The sequence below is a fragment of the Ornithorhynchus anatinus genome, chromosome 13, assembly GCF_004115215.2.
Source record: "Ornithorhynchus anatinus isolate Pmale09 chromosome 13, mOrnAna1.pri.v4, whole genome shotgun sequence".
Classification (NCBI taxonomy): Eukaryota; Metazoa; Chordata; class Mammalia; order Monotremata; family Ornithorhynchidae; genus Ornithorhynchus; species Ornithorhynchus anatinus.
Genome location: NC_041740.1, coordinates 571,535 through 592,396, shown reverse-complemented (window position 1 = coordinate 592,396; position 20,862 = coordinate 571,535). Strand labels below are relative to the sequence as shown.

Here is a 20,862-nt window from a genome sequence, read left to right as displayed (position 1 = left end):
TCTTTCCACTAAGCCACTTATATATGCTGCTTCCCATATACAATAATTATAGTATTTGTTAAGCGCTTACCATGTGCTAAGCACTGTTCTAAACGCTGGGGTAGATACAAGGTCATCAGGTTGTCCCAAGTGGGGCTCCCAGTTTCAATCCCCATTTTACAGATGAGGTAACTGAGGCCCAGAGAAGTTAAGTGGCTTACCCAAGGTCACCCAGCAGACAAGGATTAGAGCCTACAATCCCTGGCTCCCAGGCCCGTGCTCTTTCCACTAAGCCGCGGGTCCTGGTTTAGATGGAAAGGTCCTGGATGCTTTTGCATTCATTTGCACATCAATTAAAGGGGGCCTGGGGTGGAGGAAGGAGGGGCAGGTAGCGGGAACCCCACCCCCACTGCCCCAGGCTCGGGTTTGGGGGGATGGGGGACGGGGGGATGGGGCGAACCTGCCCTGCGCCCCCACCCCCACCCCGCCTCAGGATGCTGCTGCAGTTTCTGCTTCTGGTCCATGGCGGCACAGCAGTCGATGATCTTGGCCAGGCCGTTGACCCAGTGGCCTGCGACCTGGTCGCTGGCTGCGATGAGGTCCAGGTTGCTGCGCTGCCCCTTAAAGATGATGGAGAAGCAGCGTGGCTCCGGCGTGTCCCGTGCGAACCTCTCCATGCCTTCGGTGCGGTGGCCCGACCGCACCTCCTGGATGTCCTCAACCGAGACTGGAGGTGGGGAAGCGAGACGTCAGGGCCCGCCGGGCTAGGGCGCAGGGGCAAAGGGAACGGGGGCAGTCCCCCTTTCCCTTCCCCACGGACAGTCGGTCGATCGTATTTATTGAGGGCTTACTGTGTGCAGAGCACTGTACTAAGGTCTTGGGAGAGTACAGTATAACAATAACAGTGGTCCTCCCCTGATCCCGACCCTCCTCTTTCCCAGGGCTCATAATAATGATGGCATTTGTTAAGCGCTTACTGTGTACCAAGCACTGTTCTAAGCGCTGGTGGTGTCAGAAGTGGGATCTCTTCCCGTCTCTGACCCGCGCCTTTCTCTGCGCCCTCCACCCTTCTGATTCCCCATTGCCTTTCCTGGTCTTCCCCAAACCCTCCCCCTTCCCAGTGCTCTCTTTCCCCTCCACTGTCCTGCTCCTTCCCCTGTGCCTCCACCCATCGGCCCCCCAAAGTCCCTCCTGGTCCCTCTCCCCCCAACCCCCACCTCTCCCCGCTCCCAGATCCCTGACTATTATTATTATTATTATTAAGGTACTTGTTAAGCACTTACTATGTGCCAAGCACTGTTCTAAGCACTGGGGTAGGTACAAGGATGCAAGTTAATCAGGTTGGACACCGTCCCTGCCCCTCAAAGGGCTCAACAGTCTTAATCCCCATTTTACAGATGAGGTAAATGAGGCCCAGAGAAGTGAAGTGACTTGCCCAAGATCCGATTGCCTGCTTCTGTGAATGTCCACAGCCTCAGTGCCAGGGGAGAGGGAGGTCTAGCACCCGGGGGAGGGTGGAGGGTGAGGGAGGGCCACAGGGGGTCAGCTTGGAACTGCCAGGCCTACCCCTGCCTGAGCCGACAGTGGTTTCTTAATGTGGCTGCAATCAGTGAAATCTGAATCTTGGACCCAAAGAGGGAGCAGGGCGAGCAGAGGTGACGAAGAAGAGGGTTGAACTTCATCTGGGGTCTCCGGTACAATGGCATTTGGGAGTGGGTGCCAGGATAAGCCACAGTGGTTGCAGAGGTGGGCACTGGGTATGGGACCAGTCACTAAGGCCATGTGGAGTGGACCAGGTGATCCGAGCCAGACCAGTCCAAGTCCCCAGGAGTCAGAAGTCAGTGAACCTGAGTGTCTGCAGCCTCCTGCTCTCCCTCCCCCACCCCCTTCAGGAGTTCAAAGCCCTGACAGTCTGGCAGACTAGGGGGACCAGGCCTGGCGGATGTCTGTGATTGGAGATAAGGGATGGGCAGCTGGAAGGAAAATCCAGTCGGAGCCCAATCCCACAGTGGCCTCCAATAGTATCCCTCCAGACAGTGGGCCCCAGCCTGCTCCTTGGAATCAGAAATCCTGGGGTCAGACCCGAGGCAGAGACACCAACATGATGACCTCTCTCAGCCTGGTGACCCCGGGGCTGCTCTAGGACCCCGTTGCTGCCTCTCCTCCCTCCTCGCTTGTCCCTTCCTCCCTGTCCCCGCCAATCTGGGCCAGTGGTTGTTTTGATGATACAGCCACTTGGCCACAATCACAGGAAATCCACAGCTATCTGCCCGGTGATGGGCGGGAGGTTCGGTCCGATAGCAAGGGTCTGCCCAGCGCCTGCCTGGCTCCCCTGGAGAAAGGGATGGTCAACTCCCATTACAGAGCTCCCCTCCCCTCATGGGACCAGAACCCCACCTCCTCCAGGAAGACTTTCCTGATTAAATCATCCAATGTTTTTCCAAGGACCCATGTTTCTCTCTGTGTCTTTAGGTACTTGTTTGTGTGTGGGGGGGGTGCACATGCCTGTGTGTGTTCACATGCCTGCACATGTGTGCGCACACACACACACACATACCTGCTTCCAAATCAAACTGCAAGCCCTTGGGACTCCTCTGGCTCACCTCAGAAAGGTCAAAGTCAACCCTCACCTGGCACTGCCCTGCCCCCTGCTCCACCCCAACTCCTGCCCTGGCTGTCCCAGCTCCAAAGATCCAGGATCAGTGACAGCCCTGGAGCCAGCTTCCCAGCCTCCTTCCCTGGGACTTCTCCATTCCACATACAGGAACACTGAAGTGAGCGAGCCAGTCACTGGCTCAGAAAGGGCAAGAGGTGCTGGGGTAAGTCTACCCCCAAACTTAACTCCCCAGGCAGGTAATCTCCGGTGCCCCCGACCTTCCTGCTTCACAGCCAGGGCCACACCCTTGTTTGTTCTTTGGGAGATAGGGTCCACTGCAGGGCTTGGTGACTCTGCTTCCTGCCTCGGCCTGAAGCTTGGCACCCTGGCCAGGCCGATGGGGAGAGGTGGGGTGTTCTGCCCCCCTCCCAACCTATTAAACAGGGAGGCATGAACCACTCTCTCCCCTTCACTTGCGGCCCCTCGGAAGAGATGGGGTCTGACAATTGTTCTTGTCTGTCTGTCTCCCCCGATTAGACTGTAAGCATGTCACAGGGCAGGGACTGTCTCTATCTGTTACGGATTTGTACACTCCAAGCGCTTAGTACAGTGCTCTGCACATAGTAAGCACTCAATAAATACTATTGAATGAACTTAGTCCCCTCCAACCCATCCTCCCAAAGCTCTGAGCCCTAGCAGGCCCCACCCCAAGCAGGCACCTCCCTGCAGAATACCCTCCCCTCCTGGGCATGGGAAACAGGGACTTTCGACCCATAAAGAGTTTTGGTTGGAGAGGAAGGAAGCAAAGTGGACAAAGGTGACTCCCGTCCTTTCCTCCTGCAGATGGGATGGAGCTCCTGGAGCTGTGGACACAAAAGCCCCAACTACTCCTGCCCAGGGGGGCCCTCACTCCTAGGAAGGTGTCAGAGTCACCCCCAGAGCCCAGGCTAGAATGAGGCTGTCCGCACCCTCCACAGACCATCTATCAATCAAGCAGTCTCAGAGCCAATCAGGGAGCAGCACCAGGACAAACTTCCAGCGGGGCTGACCCAGTGGGGCCCAGAGCTTCTCGACCCTCCCATGTGGGTCTACTGCCCAACAAATGAGAAGCAGCATAACCTGGGTTCTAGTCCTGGCTCTGCCACTTTGCTGCCTTGGACAAGTCACTTAACTTCTCTGGGGTTTGGTTACCTCATCTGGAAAATGGGGATTAAGACTGTGAGCCCCCTGTGGGACATGGACTGTGTCAAACCTGATTAGCTTGTATCTACCCCAGTGCTTAGAACAGTGCCTGGCACATAAGTAAGGGCTTAACAAATATCATTAACAAACAAAACCCACATCCTCCAGCCACCAGCAGCTAAATACACTAACCCCCATCCCCCAGGGCATCTATCAGTGGCCAAACACCTTGTCCTTCATCCTCTGGCCCTTGTGGCCAGGGGGCACAGGTAGATTAGGCCATGGACTCTTCCCAAATCCAAGAACCACAAGAGACTCAGCGAGAGAAAGAATTGCCCCTAATCGCTCCCAAAATGTCCCCTCCGCCCCATACCCCCAGGAGCCGGACCTTAGGGGGCTTCTCATCCAGCCTCCCAGCCCCCTTCCATGGTACTCACAGAACTGAGTCTCTGGGGACCTCATCATCTTCTTGGACTCCTGCCAGATGGTCTTACAATCCTCTTGCAGCTTGTAGAACCTGTCTTTCCTCCAGGAGCCCGACTTGACCTTCTGCAGCTGGGTTCCCTTGAGGAGGAACTTGAGGTCTTGATCGTCCTGCAGGCCTGGCAGGGAGGGAGCATCTGTCAACACAGTCCTGGAGATAGGGACTGTCCCTGCCCACTCCCTGACATCAGTCCTCCTCCAGACACCCCACCCCCATCAACCATGCCTGGTACCCTGTGAGAATAACCGAGGCGGCCCTTGTCAAAATCTCTGGATGGCAGAACCAGGGCTGTCACAGGGTCCAGGTATCCAGGGCAGCAGACAGTTTACAAGTCCTTCTCCCCTCCCTGAGCTGTGCCTGGACGGCAATGGATTGTGTTAATGGATAGCCATGAGCTGTGTTAGTGGATAGCAGTGGGTTATGTTAATGAACTTAAATGGGTTTTGTAACCAGATCTTGATGGGCCATGTTAACTAGCCGCAGTGGGTTGGACTGTGACAATCAGACAGCAGTGGGTTCTTTCATTCATTCATTCAATTCATTCATATTTATTGAATGCTTACTATATGCGAAGCACTGTACTAAGTGCTTGGGAAAGTACTATATAAAAATAAACAGACACATTCCCTGCCCACGACGAGTTTACAGTGTGGAGGAACCGTGGTATTTGTTAAGCACATACTAAAGCCAGGCACTGTACTAAGTGCTAGGGTGGATACAAACAAATTGGATTGGACATAGTCCCTGTCCCACGTGGGGCTCACATTCTCAATTCCCATTTTACAGAGGAGGGAACTGAGGTACAGGGAGGTGAAGTGATTTGCCCAAGGTCACACAGCAGACAAGCGTCAGAGCCAGGATGAGAACGCATGACCTTCTGACACCCAGGCCCATGTTCTATCCACTACACCGTGCTGCTTCTTTGTTAAATGGATACTGATAGGTCATGTCACCAGTAGGTTGTGTTAACCTGAAACCACAAACCCATGCTTTAAAGAATGATAAACCCAGGGGTCATCTCCTCTGTCTCTCTACCTATATGCAGCCCCACCCCTAATCCCCGGATCCCCAGGCCAGAGGTTACAGGCCCCAAAGAAGCAAACTCTATTCCCTCTTTCAGACCCCTGCTGAGCATCTCCTCTCCCTCCCTGCTGGGAAGTCCTCCTTTAATTCTAACCTCAATACCTCCTGCTGCAGCTTCAATCCTCTAAGTCTGGCCTGCTTGAATGCAGGGTGGGGAGAGAGAACAGTCGCTCTCTGTCTTTGGGGACTCTTGGGAGAAAAGAAAATGGAGACACTCACCCCTCCTTCTCCCTCTCCTCTCTTCATCTCCAAAATCTCCTCAAAGGATGGATTTCTGTCCTAAACACTGACTCCCTTTGATTTGCCGTGTGGGACTTTCCAACCCTCCAGAACGGGGCTGGAGGGAGGGGTCAGAGGAGGGACAGAGGAGGGAGGGAAGAGGGAGGAGGAGGAGGAGGAGGAGAAGAGAGTCCACCCCATACTGCTCTCTGCTGCCCAGATCATTTTTCTAAAACCTTATTCTGCCCATATCGCCCCACTCCTCAGCAACCTCCAATGTTTGCCCATCCCCCTCTTCCTCAAGCAGAAACTCCTGACCTTGGATTTTAAGGAACTCTATCAGGTCTCTCCCTCTTACTTATCCACTCTCTTCACCCACACTACACCTCAGCCTGCTCTCTTCATTCCTCTCAAGACAACCTACTCATTGTGCCTTCTACTCCCTCACCTCAGACCTCTTGCTCATTTATTCATCATTTATTGATCATTTACTGTGTGCAGAGCACTGTACTAAGTGCTCGAAAGAATACAATATAACAATAAAAAGACACATTCCCTGCCCACAGTGAGTTTATAGTCTAAAATTGTCGGCTTAATAATAGTAGTAATGAATAATTGTGGTTTTTAAAGCACTTACAGTGTGCCAGGTGCTGTACTAAGCACTGGGGTGAATACAAGCAAATCGGGTTGGACACAGTCCCTGTCCCACGTGGGGCTCACAGTCTCAATCCCCATTTTACAGATGAAGTAACTGAGGCACAGACAAAGTAAGTGACATGCCCAAGGTCACACAGCAGACAGATGGAGGAGTCAGCACTAGAACCCAGGTCCTTCTGCTTCCCAGACCCCGGGCTCTATCTGTGCTGCTTCTTTAACAGTGCCTTACGCACAAAAAGTGCTTAAGTGATGTCATACTTTTAGGGAGGACAGGTCCCCTGCAGGGTCCTGCTGGAGACCGGAAAGAAGCTGCAGGGGAAACAGGCCCAAGGATGACCCGCTTCTCCTCGCGTGAGGGTCAGCCTCGGGCCCAGCTTCCGGACCCTGCGCCCGGGCAGCCCAAGTTTTCGTGGGAACTCTTCAGGGCTCCCAGGGCAGAGACCTCCTGTTTGGGGTCTTCCCCACCGCTCCCTCGGACTCTTTCCTGCCGGCCGGCCCCTTTCAGACAGCGGGGGGGCAAAGAGTGACCAGTCCTCGATCTGAGATCCGGGCACTACTGGGTGACATCGTCCCCCACCCTGAAGGACGGACTCTCTGGCCCCGGCCCGCCCCAGCCCCCGCCCCCCACGCCCCCTCGGGAGCTCGGGCCCGGCAGTAATTACCATAATGACAGTACTCATCCAGCACGCTGCGTCCCTCATCTACGGTCAAACACCCAGTACAGCGTCGGAGCCCGAAGGCCAGCGGGCCCGGCGCCTGGGGGACGGAGGGCGAGGGGCAGGGGGTGATTTCTCCTGGTGGGGAAGGGGGGTGAGCCGCACCCCGGCCTGACTGATGGATCCCCCCCTCCTCCCCAACTCCTCCGCCGCCTCTCCCCTGTCGCCCCGGGACGGACGTCCTGGCTCTTTTCCCTCCTTCGGCCCTCGCCGCCCCGGAGCGGTTTCGGTCTCCTCTTCCAACAATAATAATAATAATAATAATATTGGTATTTGTTAAGCTCTTCCTATGGGCCAAGCACTGTTCTAAGCGCTGGGGTAAGTACAAGGTTATCAGGTTGCCCCACATGAGGCTCACAGTCTTAATCCCCATTTTACAGATGAGGTAACTGAGGCACCGAGAAGTTAAGTGACTTGCCCGAAGTCACACAGCTGACAGGTGGCAGAGTCGAGATTAGAGCCCATGACCCCTGACTCCTAAACCCGTGCCCTTTCCACTGAGCCACGCTGCTTCTTCTCTTCTCTGCCTTCGATTCGTTTTCGATAATAACAATAATAATAATAATTATGGCATTTGTTGGGCGCTTACTATATGCCAAGCACTGTTCTAAGCGCTGGGGTAGATGTAAGCTAATCAGGTTGTCCCACGGGGGGGCTTACAGTTTTCATCCCCATTTTACAGATGAGGTCACTGAGGCACAGAGAAGTTAAACGGCTTGCCCAAGGTCACACAGCAGACAACTGGCGGAGACGGAATGAGAACCCTTGTCTTCTAACTCCCGAGCCCGTGCTCTTTCCATTAAGCCACTCGATCAGCACCCCTTCCTGCTGAAAATTACTGGCCTGTCGGACCCCTGATTCTCCCTTCCCCCCCTGCCCCTTCCTCTTCCCCATCTCCCCCTTTCCCTCTCTCTCTTCCCCCTCTGTTTTCTCCTCCCCGTCCTTCGTGTCCCTCCCCCTTCCGTTTCCCAGCCCCCCACCCCCCCGGTCAGCCCCTCCATCTGCTCCTCTCTCCCTCCTTCCTCTCCCAAAAAGGAACCGAGCAGCGACTCTCTCTGTGACGGACCTGCCCTTTCCCAGACCTGCAGTGACCCAAAGAAAACGCAACTGTCCGGGAGACCCGTGACCCGCTGACCCACGACACCCTCCTCCCCCTCCCCCCGACACACGGCGCACACGGATACACGCCCGCATGCAGTGCTTGGCACATAGCGCTTAGCGAGTACCATAATTACTATTTTTACATTCAGACGCCGTCGCCAAACCTCTCCGTGCCTCTGTTTCCTTACCTGTAAAATGAGAATTAAACATCCAGTCTCCCTCTCTCTCTTAGATTGCGAGCCCTTTGGGGGACGCGACGGTATCTGATCTGTTTACCCTCTACCTCAGTGCTTAGCACAGTGGTTGGCAGAGAGTACGCGCTTAATAAATACTACTGTTATTACCACAGGGAGGCAGCCTGACTTAGTTCAGAAAGCACGACCCCGGGAATCAGGAGACTGGGGTTCTAGTCCCAGCTCTGCCACCGGCCTGCTGGGTGACCACGGACGATTGTCAGAATCTCTCTGCGACTCAGTTTCCTCACCTGCACAATGGGGATAAGATCTTTGTTCTCTCTTCTTCCCTCTGATAGTGGGACCCCTTGATTGGAGGAGGGACGACTACATGCACATATGCACACCCCTCTTCCTTCCTAAGCACATAATAAGAGTGTCTGCTAAGCGCTTACTATGTGTCAAGCACTATTCTAAGCACTGGGGAACATGTAAAATAATCAGGTTGGATATAATCCATGTCCCACATGGGTCTCACAGTCTTAATCCCCATTTTACAGATGAGGCACAGAGGAGTTAAGTGACTTGTCCAAGGTCACGCAGCAGACAATGATAATAATAATAATAATTGGGGTATTTGTTAAGCACTTACCATGTGCCAAGCACTGTTTTAAGCCCTGTGGTGGATACAGGGTAATCAGGTTGTCCCACCCGGCGCTCACATTTTTAATCCCCATTTTCCAGATGAGGTAACCGAGGCCCAGAGAAGTGAAGTGACTTGCCCGAGGTCACACAGCAGACAAGTGTCAGAGCCGGGATTAGAACCCAACCCCTCTGCCTTCCCGGGCCACGCTGCTTCTCCCTTTACTGGGCAGGGACTCTCTGTACGTGTGGCCGAATTGTCCATTCCAAGCGGTTAGTACAGTGCTCTGCACATAGTAAGCGCTCAATAAATACTATTGGATGAACGAATCTGCCCAAATGCCAGGAGTCCGTCCCTCGGGAGGGTCGGCGCCCGTCCCCTCCCCTCTAGCCTCGGGATCCGACGACCGGCCCCGGCGGACAGAGCCCCGGGCCCGGCCTCAAGGACGGCCTGGCCGCGGCTCTGTCCGCCGGGCCCGGGACCATTCCAGGTCTGGGGGAGGGAGGGAAGGGGGGTCCGGCGGGGCCGTGGGCAGGACGGGGGCAGCGGGGTCCCGGGGGGCCCCCGGTTCTTACCCAGCCTCCGGCTGTTGAGCGCCGCCACCTCCAGGCTCTGCCGCTGCAGGGCTTCCTCCCGCGACAGGCTCCGCCGGGGCTGCGCCCTCAGGCACCGCATGGCGCTTCGCACAGCCCCGCCGCTCCGACCCCGCAGCCGTCACCCCGGCCCGACGGCCGCGGGACCGAGAAAGGGGGAGGAGCGTGGGAGGGCGGGAAGCGGGGCCCGGGGCTGGGAAGGGGTCAGAGTTCCCGGCCGGCTCTAACCCTGCTCCCCACCGACGGGGAGGTCAACGACCCAGTCGGTGTAAGCAGCCCACTGTTACCGCCTCCGGCCTGGCCCTGGCCCCCGGACGCCGGGGGCGGGGGCGGGGCCCGGACTTGGTAACACCCGAACTCTGGGCTGGGCTCCCCGACCGGCCCAACCCCCGCCCCCGGACTTTTTACCCTCGCCGGACACACTCATTCATTCATTCGTTCAATCGTATTTATTGAGCGCATACCGTGTGCGGAGCACTGAATTAAGCACTCGGGAGAGTGCAGTATAACATTAGACACATTCCTTGCCCACAACGAGCTCCCGACCCTTCTTCCCCATTGGCTGCAAATGCCCCGCTCTGTTCATTCCGCTTGTCGGTTCTGTGACTTTGGGCAAGTCACTTAACTTCTCTGTGCTTCAGTTACCTCGTCTATAAAATGGGGATTAGGACTGTGAGCCCCACGTGGGACAACCTGAGCAGCTTATACCCTCTCCAGCGCTTAGATCAGTGCTTTGCACATAGTAAGCGCTTAACAAATACCGTCATTATTATTATTACTATTCACAGCAGCGTGGCTCAGTGGAAAGAGCACGGGCTTTGGAGTCAGCGGTCATGGGTTCGAATCCCGCTTTGTCAGCTGTGTGACTTTGGGCAAGTCACTTAACTTCTCGGTGCCTCAGTTACCTCATCTGTAAAATGGGGATGAAGACTGTGAGCCCCACATGGGACAACCTGATTCCCCTGTGTCTACCCCAGCGCTTAGAACAGTGCTCGGCACATAGTAAGCGCTTAACAAATACCAACATTATTATTATTATTATTATCCCGGCTCTGCCACTTGTCAGCTGTGTGACTGTGGGCAAGTCACTTAACTTCTCTGGGCCTCAGTTACCTCATCTGTAAAATGGGGATTAAGATTGGGAGCCCCACGTGAGACAACCTGATTCCCCTGGGTCTACCCCAGCGCTTAGAACAGTGCTCTGCACAGTAAGCGCTTAACAAATACCAACATTATTATTATTATTACTTTTTCCCGCGCCCAGCCTCCATGGATCTGACGCCCAGGCCCAACAGCTGCTGCCATCCCCTCTTCCTAGGCTTCCAACCGCGGGTCAGGTTGGGGAGTGGCCGCCAGGATGTCCGGATCCCTCCGAGAGCCTCCCATCGGCTTTAATCACCTTGTCCCCGCCTATCTCTCCTCGCTACTCTCCTACAACCCAGCCAACACACTTGGCTTCTCTGACGCCTTTAGTATAGTGCTTTGCACACAGTAAGCGCTCAATAAATATAATGCAAAGAATGAATAATCCCAACCTTCGTACTGTAATTTGATCTCGTCTATCTCACCGCCGACCTATCGCTCACGTCTCGCCTCTAACCTGGAACGTCATACCTCTTCATATCTGACGAGTAAAGACTCTTCCCATCTTCAAGCCCTACTGAAGGCCCATCTCCTCCAAGAGACTTTCCCTGACTAAGCCCTCCTTTCCTCGTCACCTACTCCCTTCTGATTTGCCCTGACCTCCTCCCTTTTTTCACCCCCTTCCCAGCCCCCCAGCACTTACGTACATATCTGTAATTTTATTTAGTCACATTAATGTTAATAATGTCTGCCTCTCTAGACTGTAAGCTCACTGTGTGCAGGGACTGTGTGTCTGTTAAATTGTTTGTACTTTCCCAAGCGCTTAGTATTCATTCAGTCGTATTTATTGAGCGCTTACTGTGTGCAGAGCATTGTACTAAGCTCTTGAGTACAGTGCTCTACACACAGTAAGCGCTCAATAAATACCACAGTGCTCTGCACACAGTAGGCGCTCAATAAATACGACTGACTGACTGCTGCACACGAGGAGGAGTGAGCGTTTCTAAATCGGTTGCATGAAAAAAAAACACCGAGCCCTCTTCCTCCTTCCCACGGGACAGGCAGAAGACGCCCCCTTGTGGACACTCTAGTACCTGCTGCTTCCCAGATTCGCAGCCCTGGAAGGTACCTCAGACCCACTCTGTACTTTTGGTTATTATTTTTTTTAATGATTTTTGTTAAGCGCTTACTATGCGCTAGGCACTGAGCTGAGCGCTGGGTAGATGCAAGGTAATCAGGTTGGACCCAGTCCCTGTCCCACATAAGGACTCCCCTCTTTCCTCTTCCCTCTTCCACCCCAGGCAGAAGGCTCTTCTGTGGCTCTCCTGTGGTGGCTGATCCACAGAGATGAGGAAGAATAATAATAATAATGGTATTTGTTAAGCACGTACTATGTACAAAGCACTGTTCTAAGCGCTGGGGGGATATAAAGTGATCAGGTTGTCCTACACTCCGATTAGACTGGAAGCCCATCGAAGGACAGGGACTGTCTCTATATGTTACCGATTTGTACATTCCAAGGGCTTAGTACAGTGCTCTGCACATAGTAAGCGCTCAATAATACTATTGAATGAACTGAGAAGCAGCGTGGCTCAGTGGAAAGAGCACGGGCTTTGGAGTCAGAGTTCATGGGTTCGAATCCCGGCTCGGACACTTGTCAGCTGTGTGACTTTGGGCAAGTCACTTAACTTCTCTGTGCCTCAGTTACCTCATCTGTAAAATGGGGATTAAGACTGTGAGCCCCACGTGGGACAACCTGATTCCCCTGTGTCTACCCCAGCGCTTAGAACAGTGCTCGGCACATAGTAAGCGCTTAACAAATACCAACTGTCCTCATTTTACAGATGATGTAACTGAGACCCAAAGAATGAAGGGACTTGCCCAAGGTCACACAGCAGACGAATGGTGGAGCTGGGATTAGAACTCAGGTCATTTTGACTCCCAAGCCCATGATCTATCCACTAGTCCATGCTGCTTCTCATCCCATTCACCCCTCTGCCTTCACACGGGGCTTCCCTCTTCCACCCCAGGCAGAAGGCTCTCCTGTGGTGACTGATCTGCAGAGATGACGAATAATAATAATAATGGTATTTGTTTAGCACGCACTATGTGCAAAGCACTGTTCTAAGCGCTGGGGGGATACAAGGTGATCAGATTGTCCCACAGTCTCCCCTGGCCACTGTCTCTGTCTGGGATTGCTTGAGTTTAATCTCAGTTTCCTATCGTCAAGTGGCAAGATTTCCTCCCTCTCTGCCTGGGAGGGCTGGAGAGCCCTGTGTCCTCCATCTCGGCCAAGGCCTGGCTTGGAGCTGGCCCAGAGCACCCCTCCCATCTCTCTCCTTCAAAGCAACCAACGGCAGCCCCTCCCTCCATGTTGGCACTGTGATTTTCTCGCTGGATCCACTCCAGGGCCCCGGGCGTCTCTTCAACTCTGTGGATTGGTGGGGCTCCCAGGCCCACTGGCCAAGGTTCATCCGTCCTGCCCCTGCTGCCCATAGGCCTTTGAGCCTGCCCTGGACCCAGCCCCAGGCTCCTAGCTCTGTCCAGTCACCATGCTGAGCTGGTCGGGTAGCACACACCGGAGACTTTGGGGGCAGTTTTGGGCTGTCACATGACTCAAAGGCCCACTGCTGGTGCCCTGCCCAGAGCAGTGCCCAGGAGTGCCCTGCCATGAAGCAGTATGTAGGCACAAGTCCACACCACAGGATTTTGTGCCCCTGCACATCCCCAGGGCAGGGTTAACCTGGGTTCCCAGCCCCTTCCTCAGCCTGCACATGTCAATCTCATCTGTCCAGTCGTTTGCTTTCCATCATTCAGACAGTCAGTCAGTCAGTCGTATTTATTGAGCACTTACTTTGTGCAGAGCACTGTCCTAAGCGCTTGGGAAACAGTGAGAATCAGCAATAGACAATGAGAAGCAGCATGGCCTAGTGGATAGAGCCCGGGCCTGGGAGTCAGAAGGACCTGGGGTCTAATCCTGGCTCTGCCACTTGTCTGCTGTGTGACCTTGGATTAGTCACTTAACTTCTTTGTACCTCAGTTACCTCATTGTAAAATGGGAATTAAGGCTGTGAACCCCATGTGGGAAAGAGATTGTGTCCAACCCAATTAGCTTGTATCTACACCAGCACTTAGAATACTGCTTGACACAGAGTAGTGCTTAACAAATACCAACATTATTATCAATAGCCACACACCCTACCCACAACAAGTTTACAGTCTACAGTCAATCCCCCCACCTTCTTCAAAACCTCCTGAACCCCATCTCCTGCAGGAGGCCTTCCCTGATTAATTCCAATAGCTCCCTGGGCATCTAGGACCAGACGTGGATCCAAATGGACATGTGATTCAGGGAAGCAGCATGGCCTAGCGGAAAGAGCATGAGCCTAGTAGTCAGAGGACCTAGGTTCTAAATCCCAGCTCTGCCACTTAGATGCTTTGTGACCTTGTGCAAGTCACTTAACTTATCTGGGCCTCACCTGCAAAATGGGGTTTCAACACCTGTTCTCCCTCCCACTTGGACTGTGAGCCCCAAATGGGACTTGATTATCTTGTATCTTCCCCAGGGCCTAGTACAATGCTTGGCATGTAGTAAGTTCTTAACAAATACCACAATTATTATTATTTATTATTACCTCTGGCTCAGCCATTCCACCCTGACACCCATCGGCCCTCACACTCCCTGCATTAGCTGGGATCTCCCTCCCACTCCCTCTGCCTGTAAACTGTGTGTGCCCACCTGCCTCTCCCGCTCAATTGTAAGCCTCCTATAAACACTCTAGACTTTAAGCTCATTATGGGCCGGAAATGCATCTGTTATGTGGTTATATTGTACACTCCCAAGAGCTTAGTACAGTACTCTGCACACAGTAAGTGCTCTTAACATATGGTTAACTGACTGATTGACTGACTCTTGGGGGCAGGGACTGTTTTCTGCTTCTGGTGTTCTCTGCCAAGCTCTTAGTACTTCGCCCCACATGCTCTGAGTGCCCAGTAAATAACATTGAGGGGCAGAGTGATTGGAGACATTGTTCTCTGTCAACCACCCTCTCTCGCCCGTGCCCCTTGTTCAAGTGCCCATTATGTGCCCACCAAGTGTCCACTGACAACCCCTGGCCTCCTTCCTTAGGAGCTTGCCCCTCTGCCTTTTCCCTGTTATGGTGCCAATCCTGGTGTCCAGCTCAGAGCCAGCATGGAAATTTGCTTGACCATTGGAGGGGCTGAAAGCCACCTAAGGGCAGGGACGGTCTGCTCTTCCTCCTTCTGTTCCTTCTCTGCCCCACAACTCTGGCCAGCCCTGTACACCAAGAAGCCCCCCTCCAGGCTTGGCTGACTTAAGCATTTACTATGTGTCAAGCACTATTCTAAGCACTGGGGCGGGTACAAATCGATCAGGTCTAACACAGTCCCTATCCCACATGGGGGTCATAGTCTGAGTAGGAGGGAGAATGAGAATCAAATCTCCATTTTTACAGTTGAAGAAACTGAGGCAAAGAGAAGTTCAGTGACTTGTCCAAGTTCACAAAGCAGGTAAATGGAAGAGCCGGGATTAGAATACAGTTCTGCATTCGCCTGCTGTGTGACTTTGGTCAGGTCATATAACTTCGCCGTACCAGGTTATTCACCGCAGTTATTTAACAGCAGCGGCACTGTCCGGCAAGGGTTTCCCAGGCAACGGAGGGCTCACTTCCAGGCCCCAGCCCCTCCCCTCAGGCCACTGCCCGCCCCCCTGCCTGCTCGCACCGGCTCCCCGCCTGCCGACCGTAACACCGCCCCCTTCTCCATTCATTCATTCGATAGTATTTATTGAGCGCTTACTAGGTGCAGAACACTGAACTAAGCACTTGGAATATACAGTTCGGCAACAGATGGAGACAATCCCTGCCCAGTGACGGGCTCCCAGTCTAAACGGAGGAGACAGACGGCAAAGCAAAGCAGAACAAAACAAAACAAGACGATGTCATCAAGACAAATAGAATCAAGGAGATATACGCCTTATCAACAAAATAAATAGGGTGATAATATAGAGAAATGAGCACAGTGCTGAGGGGAGGGGAAGGGGGGAAGAACAGAGGGTGGGAGGGGGAGCAGAGGGAAAGGGGGGCTCAGTCTGGGAAGGCCTCCTGGAGGAGGTGAGCTCTCGGCCCGCAGGGGACGGCAGAAGTGCCCGCAGCGCCCAGACCTTGGCCGCCGGTGCAGGCTCCACAGCCGCACCCTCCCGCCTCTCCGCCTTAGGTCCCGCATCCCTCCTCCCCGCGGCGGCCGGGTCTCCCGGGCCAGCCCGCGGTGGGGGCGGGTGGGAGGGCTTTGCTCTCCCCTGCCAGCCCCTCACAGCGTCTGTCGAATCAGCTCCTTCCTCTGCATCCAAACTGCTCCTGCCCTGATGCGTGTTTGCCTCCTGGAGAAGCAGCGTGGCTCAGTGGAAAGAGCTCGCGGTTTGGGAGTCAGAGATCGTGGGTTCTAATCCCGGCTCTGCCATTGGCTGCTGTGTGACTTTGGGCAAGTCACAGAGAAGCAGCGTGGCTTAGTGGAAAGACCACGGGTTTGGGATTCAGAGGTTGTGGGTTCTAATTCCGACTCTGCCACTTGTCAGCTGTGTGACTGTGGGCAAGTCACTTCACTTCTCTGTGCCTCAGTTCCCTCATCTGGAAAAGGGGGATTAAAACTGTGAGCCCCACGTGGGACAACCTGATTACGCTGTATCTACCCCAGCGCTTAGAACAGTGCTCTGCACATAGTAAGCGCTTAACAAATACCAACATTATTATTATCTACCCCAGGGCTTAGAACAGTGCTCTGCATATAGTAAACATTTAACAAATACCAACGTAATTATTATTATTATTGTTCTCTGTGCCTCAGTTACCTCATCTGTAAAATGGGGTTTAAGACTGTTAGTCCCATGTGGGACAACCTGATCACCTTGTATCCCCCTTAGTGCTTGGAACAGTGTTTTGCACATAGTAAGCGCTTAACAAATACCAACATTATTATTACTGCATCAGCCTCCTCACTGACCTCCGTGTCTCGTGTCTCTCCTCTTTCCAGGTCTTATTTCACTCTGCTACCCGGATTATTTTTCTAAAAAAAAAAAAGACTTTCCATCCACAACTCCCAAATCCTGAAGGACCTCCAGTGGTTGCCCATCCACCTCTGCATTAAACAGAAACACCATACCATCAGCTTTAAAGCCCTCAATCACCTCCCCCTCTCCTACATTACCTCACGGATTTCCTACTGTAACCCTGCCTGCACACTTGACTCCTCTAATGCCAACCTACTCTCTATGTCTTGATCTCGTCTGTCTCGTCGCTGACCTCCTCGCCCATGTCCTCCCTCTGGCCAGGAACTCCCACCCTCTTCACAACCAACAGATCACCACTCTCCCCACTTAAAAGCCCTCCTAAAAATCCCATCTCCTCCAAGAAGTCTTTCCTGACTAAGCCCTTATTCCTTCTCCCTTTTGACCCTTCTGCATTACTTAGGCACTTGGATCTAGACCCCTTGAGCACTTAATCTTCACCCCACCTTCATCCCCACAGTACTTACATCCATATACTTACACTCTGCTATTTTCCCGGTTGACAATTATTTTATTGTTTGCCTCACCCTCCAGACTGTAAGCTCTTTGTGGGCAGGGGTCTTTCCTACCACTTCTACCTTATTGTACTTTTCCAAGCACTTGGAGTAGTGCTTTGTACAGGTAAGTGCTCTAAATACTATTAATGGGTCCTATTTCCCTCTAGACTGTAGGCTCTTTGTGGGCAGGGACCATGTCTGCTAAATTTGTTGTATTCTCTCCAGAGCTTAGTCCAGGACCTTGCACAAAGTAAGTTCTCAATAAATACCATTGATTGATTTCCTAATAATAATAATAATAATAATAATGGAATTTTTAAGTGCTTACGTTGTGCCAAGCACTGTTCTAAACACTGGGTTAGATTCATGCTATTCTTGGAAACAGTCCCTGTCCCCCATAGGGCTCACAGTCTTAATCCTCATTTTACAGATGAGGTAACTGAGGCACAGAGAAGAAAAGTGATTTGCCCACGGTCACACAGCAGGCAAGTGGCAGAACCAGGATTACATCCCACGTACTCTGATTCCCAAGCCCATGCTCTTGCCACTAGGCCATACTGCTTTTTACCAGCCCCCTGGCGGTGTTCTCTCCAACTAGTCCTCTGGGGGTGCATGTCCCCTGGTGCCCTGCCTAGCGATCAATCAATGCTATTTATTGAGCACTTACTTTGTGCAGAGCATTATACTAAGTGCTTGGGAAAGCCTAATATAACAAAGTTGGTTGAGACACAGAGTTGCCTAGGACTCAGAGCCTCAGGCTTCTGGACTCTGCAGAGACCATGATCCCCAACGAAGACTGGATTATTCGGAGACACTGCATGGCCTAGGTGGGTGACCCAAGGCTGTGTTTTTTTCAGAATTCTCTCAGCTTTTCTCCCAGATCCCCAGGAGCTTTTTTAATAATAATAATAATAATGTTGGCATTTGTTAAGCGCTTACTATGTGCCGAGCACTGTTCTAAGCGCTGGGGTAGACATAGGGGAATCAGGTTGTCCCACGTGGGGCTCACAGTCTTAATCCCTATTTTACAGATGAGGGAACTGAGGCACCGAGAAGTGAAGTGACTTGCCCACAGTCACACAGCCGACAAGTGGCAGAGCTGGGATTCGAACTCATGAGCCCTGACTCCAAAGCCCGAGCTCTTTCCACTGAGCCACGCTGCTTCTCTAAGGATTTTTCAGGATTCTCCCAGCTCTTCTCCCAGATTCCAGGGAGCCCCAACCCTGCATGGGCTCTGGACAATTCTAGGGTCTGTTCCCACCAGGTTAAAATGGTTCAGTGGTCCCTGGGGCTTCTCCTCTCCCACTTCCAGTAGGCAGTGGGGAAAGGTCTCTAGGCCTGATATGCCTCACCCATGCAGCAGCTCCTCCTACCAAACCCTAGAACTGAGCACAAGAGGCTGCAGGGAGCCAGGGGTTGCTAGCTGTAGGCTGCCTCTGTGGGGCTACTGGGAATTGGAGTCCCACTAGCTCCTAACCCTGGAAATCCCAGGCTGCAGGGACAGGACTGTTGGGTGAACAATGGGTACTGGCCCACCGGGCCACCTCCAGCCCTCACTCTCTGCCCGTTTGGCTCCCACCAGGCACCACCGTGCCCCACCTGCCCCTCTAGACTGTTATAATAATAATAACCGTGCTTACTATGTGTCAAGCACTGTTCTAAGCGCTGGGGTAGATCCAAGTTAATAAGATTGGACGCAGTCCCCGTCCCACATGGGGCTCACAGTCTTCATCCCCTTGTCTACCAACTCTGTGACACTGTGCTCTTCCGAGCACTCAGTTCAGTGTTCTGCACACAGGAGGGCTCAATAAATACCACTGATCGTTTGCAGATCCCGCTTCGGTTATCTGCCACGGTGCATGGTCAAAGCCGCGAGGGTGGCGGTCGGGAGCCCTGCCCGGTTTGGGAGGGAGTGGCCGTTTCGGGGTACCCTCTTTCGCCTCTCCCCAACACAAGATCGCAGAGAGCTGCATCTCCGGGTTTGAGTCACAGTTTCCCAGGCCTGACCCTGCTTCGGGACAGGCAGCCCGAGCCCAGAGCTCGGGGGAAGGGCGAGGGGGGCGGCGATTCCCCCGACCGCGCCCCCTCCCCAGCTCCTCGCCCCAGCTCTGCGGGGTCCGGTGGGGAAGGGGTTGGGGGGCTCCTGAGTCCCCCCCTACCTGGCCCAGACGGGCGGTGCTCCCTCTCCGCGCCCGGTTGGTACCCCCGTGGGCATTTTTCCGGGCAGAGCTCCCGGCTGGGCCCGGAGCTCCTGGCCGGGACGGGCCCATCTGGAGCGCCTGTCCCCTCCCCGCCCCCGATTTCTCGCGCCCCTTCCCGGGACCCCGAAGTTAGTGGAAGGGGAGGGGGCGAGGGGCGAGGGGCGAGGGCCGGCGCTCACCGTGCAAAGTCAACAAGTCCCGGTAGGTGTCCATCCTGAACGGGCCGCGCCGAGCTCCGGGCCAGATGTGAGAGGGCGAGCCCAGATGGCCGGCCCGGTGCGGGGAGGGGCAGGAGCCGGGGCCGGGGGCGGGGGCGGGGCTCTTTGCGGTACTCATCCAACCCGCCCGGCCCTGGGCCCCTCCCCTCTTTCCTGCCCGGGGCCCGCCCCGCCCCCAGGAGGGTGTCTCTGACTATGTCTGTATGTCTAAGCTTATGTGTGCCTGGTTTTTTCTTTTTGGGTGTGTGTGTGTTGGCATGTGTGTATCCGTCTGTGTTCACTGGGTGTTTCTCTTTTCCCTGCCCGCCAGTCAGCGGTCCTGGACAGGAAGGAGTTGAGGAGGGGGACTGGGGAGGAGACCCGAATTTTCTTTCCCGACCGGGCTCCCGCCCCCCACCCCTTCCCCACCCCCGGGCCCGAGCTGGAAGCGGAGCCGGGAATAGCCCTGCCGCTGCCGACCACGGGCTTCTTCTTCGTCCCCCACCTCCCAACCCCACCCCAGACACCAGACCACACTGAGCCTTTCATTACCGCTTGGGGCTGCCAGGGAAGCGGGGCAACGCCTGGCCCGGAGTCCCTGCCAGGCCCTGCCCGCCCTTGCCCGCCCCGCAGACCACGGGCCCGGCTCCTCCTTCCCCCTCACTGCTGCTGACCTTCCTGCCCCACTCTGGGCTTCGTCCTCTGACCACGATCCCTCTCCCAGCTCTTCGAAGAACACAAACCTTCCTTCTGTTCCCTCTCCATGATCGGCCCCAGTTGTCTCACTTGGTGGCTTATCCGCAGAAGCCTCGTGGACTAGCGGATAGAACACGGATCTGGGAATCAGAAGGGTCCGGGTTCTAATTCCGGCTCCACTACTAGTCTGCCGTGTGCCTTTAAGCAATTTACATCACTTCTCTGGGCCTCAGTTACCTCAACTGTAAAATGGGGATTAAGACTGTGAGCCCCATGTGGGACAGGGACTGTGTCTAATCCTATTTGTTTGAATTCACCCCAGCACATAGTACAGTGCCTGGCTCATAGTGCTTAACAGTTAGCACAGTTATGATTATTATTAGCTTCTGAAGGTCTTCTGAGGTGGCAGCCTCCCTTCCCTTCCTCGCTTCCTCACAAGGCAGGCTGAAAAGCAGCATGGATTAATGGAAAGAGCCCGGGCCTGGGAGCCAGAGGACCTGGGTTCTAATCCACACTCTGCCACTTGTAGCTGTGTGACCTTAGATAAATCACTTTGCTTCTCTATGCCTCTGTTTCCTCAATTGTAAAATCGAGATTCTCCCTTCTACTTAGACTGTGAACCTCTCATTAAACAAGGCCCGTGCCTCACCTGATTAACTTGTATCTTCCCCAGCGTTTAG

The 20,862-nt window shown here is 54.0% G+C and overlaps 1 protein-coding gene across 3 annotated transcripts in view; it reads right to left on the bottom strand.

Moving 5' to 3' along the window:
• The window catches only part of PLCD1 (phospholipase C delta 1), a 32,748-nt gene extending 13,183 nt beyond the window's left edge, over nt 1-19,565 (bottom strand). Inside the window, exons 1-3 of one of the 3 annotated variants that reach the window (XM_029078357.2) lie at nt 19,469-19,565; nt 4,195-4,359; nt 478-706 (exon numbers count right to left, since the gene is read on the bottom strand). In XM_029078357.2, coding sequence (XP_028934190.1) covers nt 478-706; nt 4,195-4,359; nt 19,469-19,502 — 428 coding nt within the window. In that variant the 5' untranslated portion in view covers nt 19,503-19,565. Of the gene's footprint in view, nt 1-477; nt 707-4,194; nt 4,360-9,408; nt 9,568-19,468 lie in introns of those variants that run through there. The other 2 variants (XM_029078355.2, XM_029078356.2) reach the window with 2 other exon arrangements.
• Between the last annotated feature and the right edge of the window lie 1,297 nt (nt 19,566-20,862).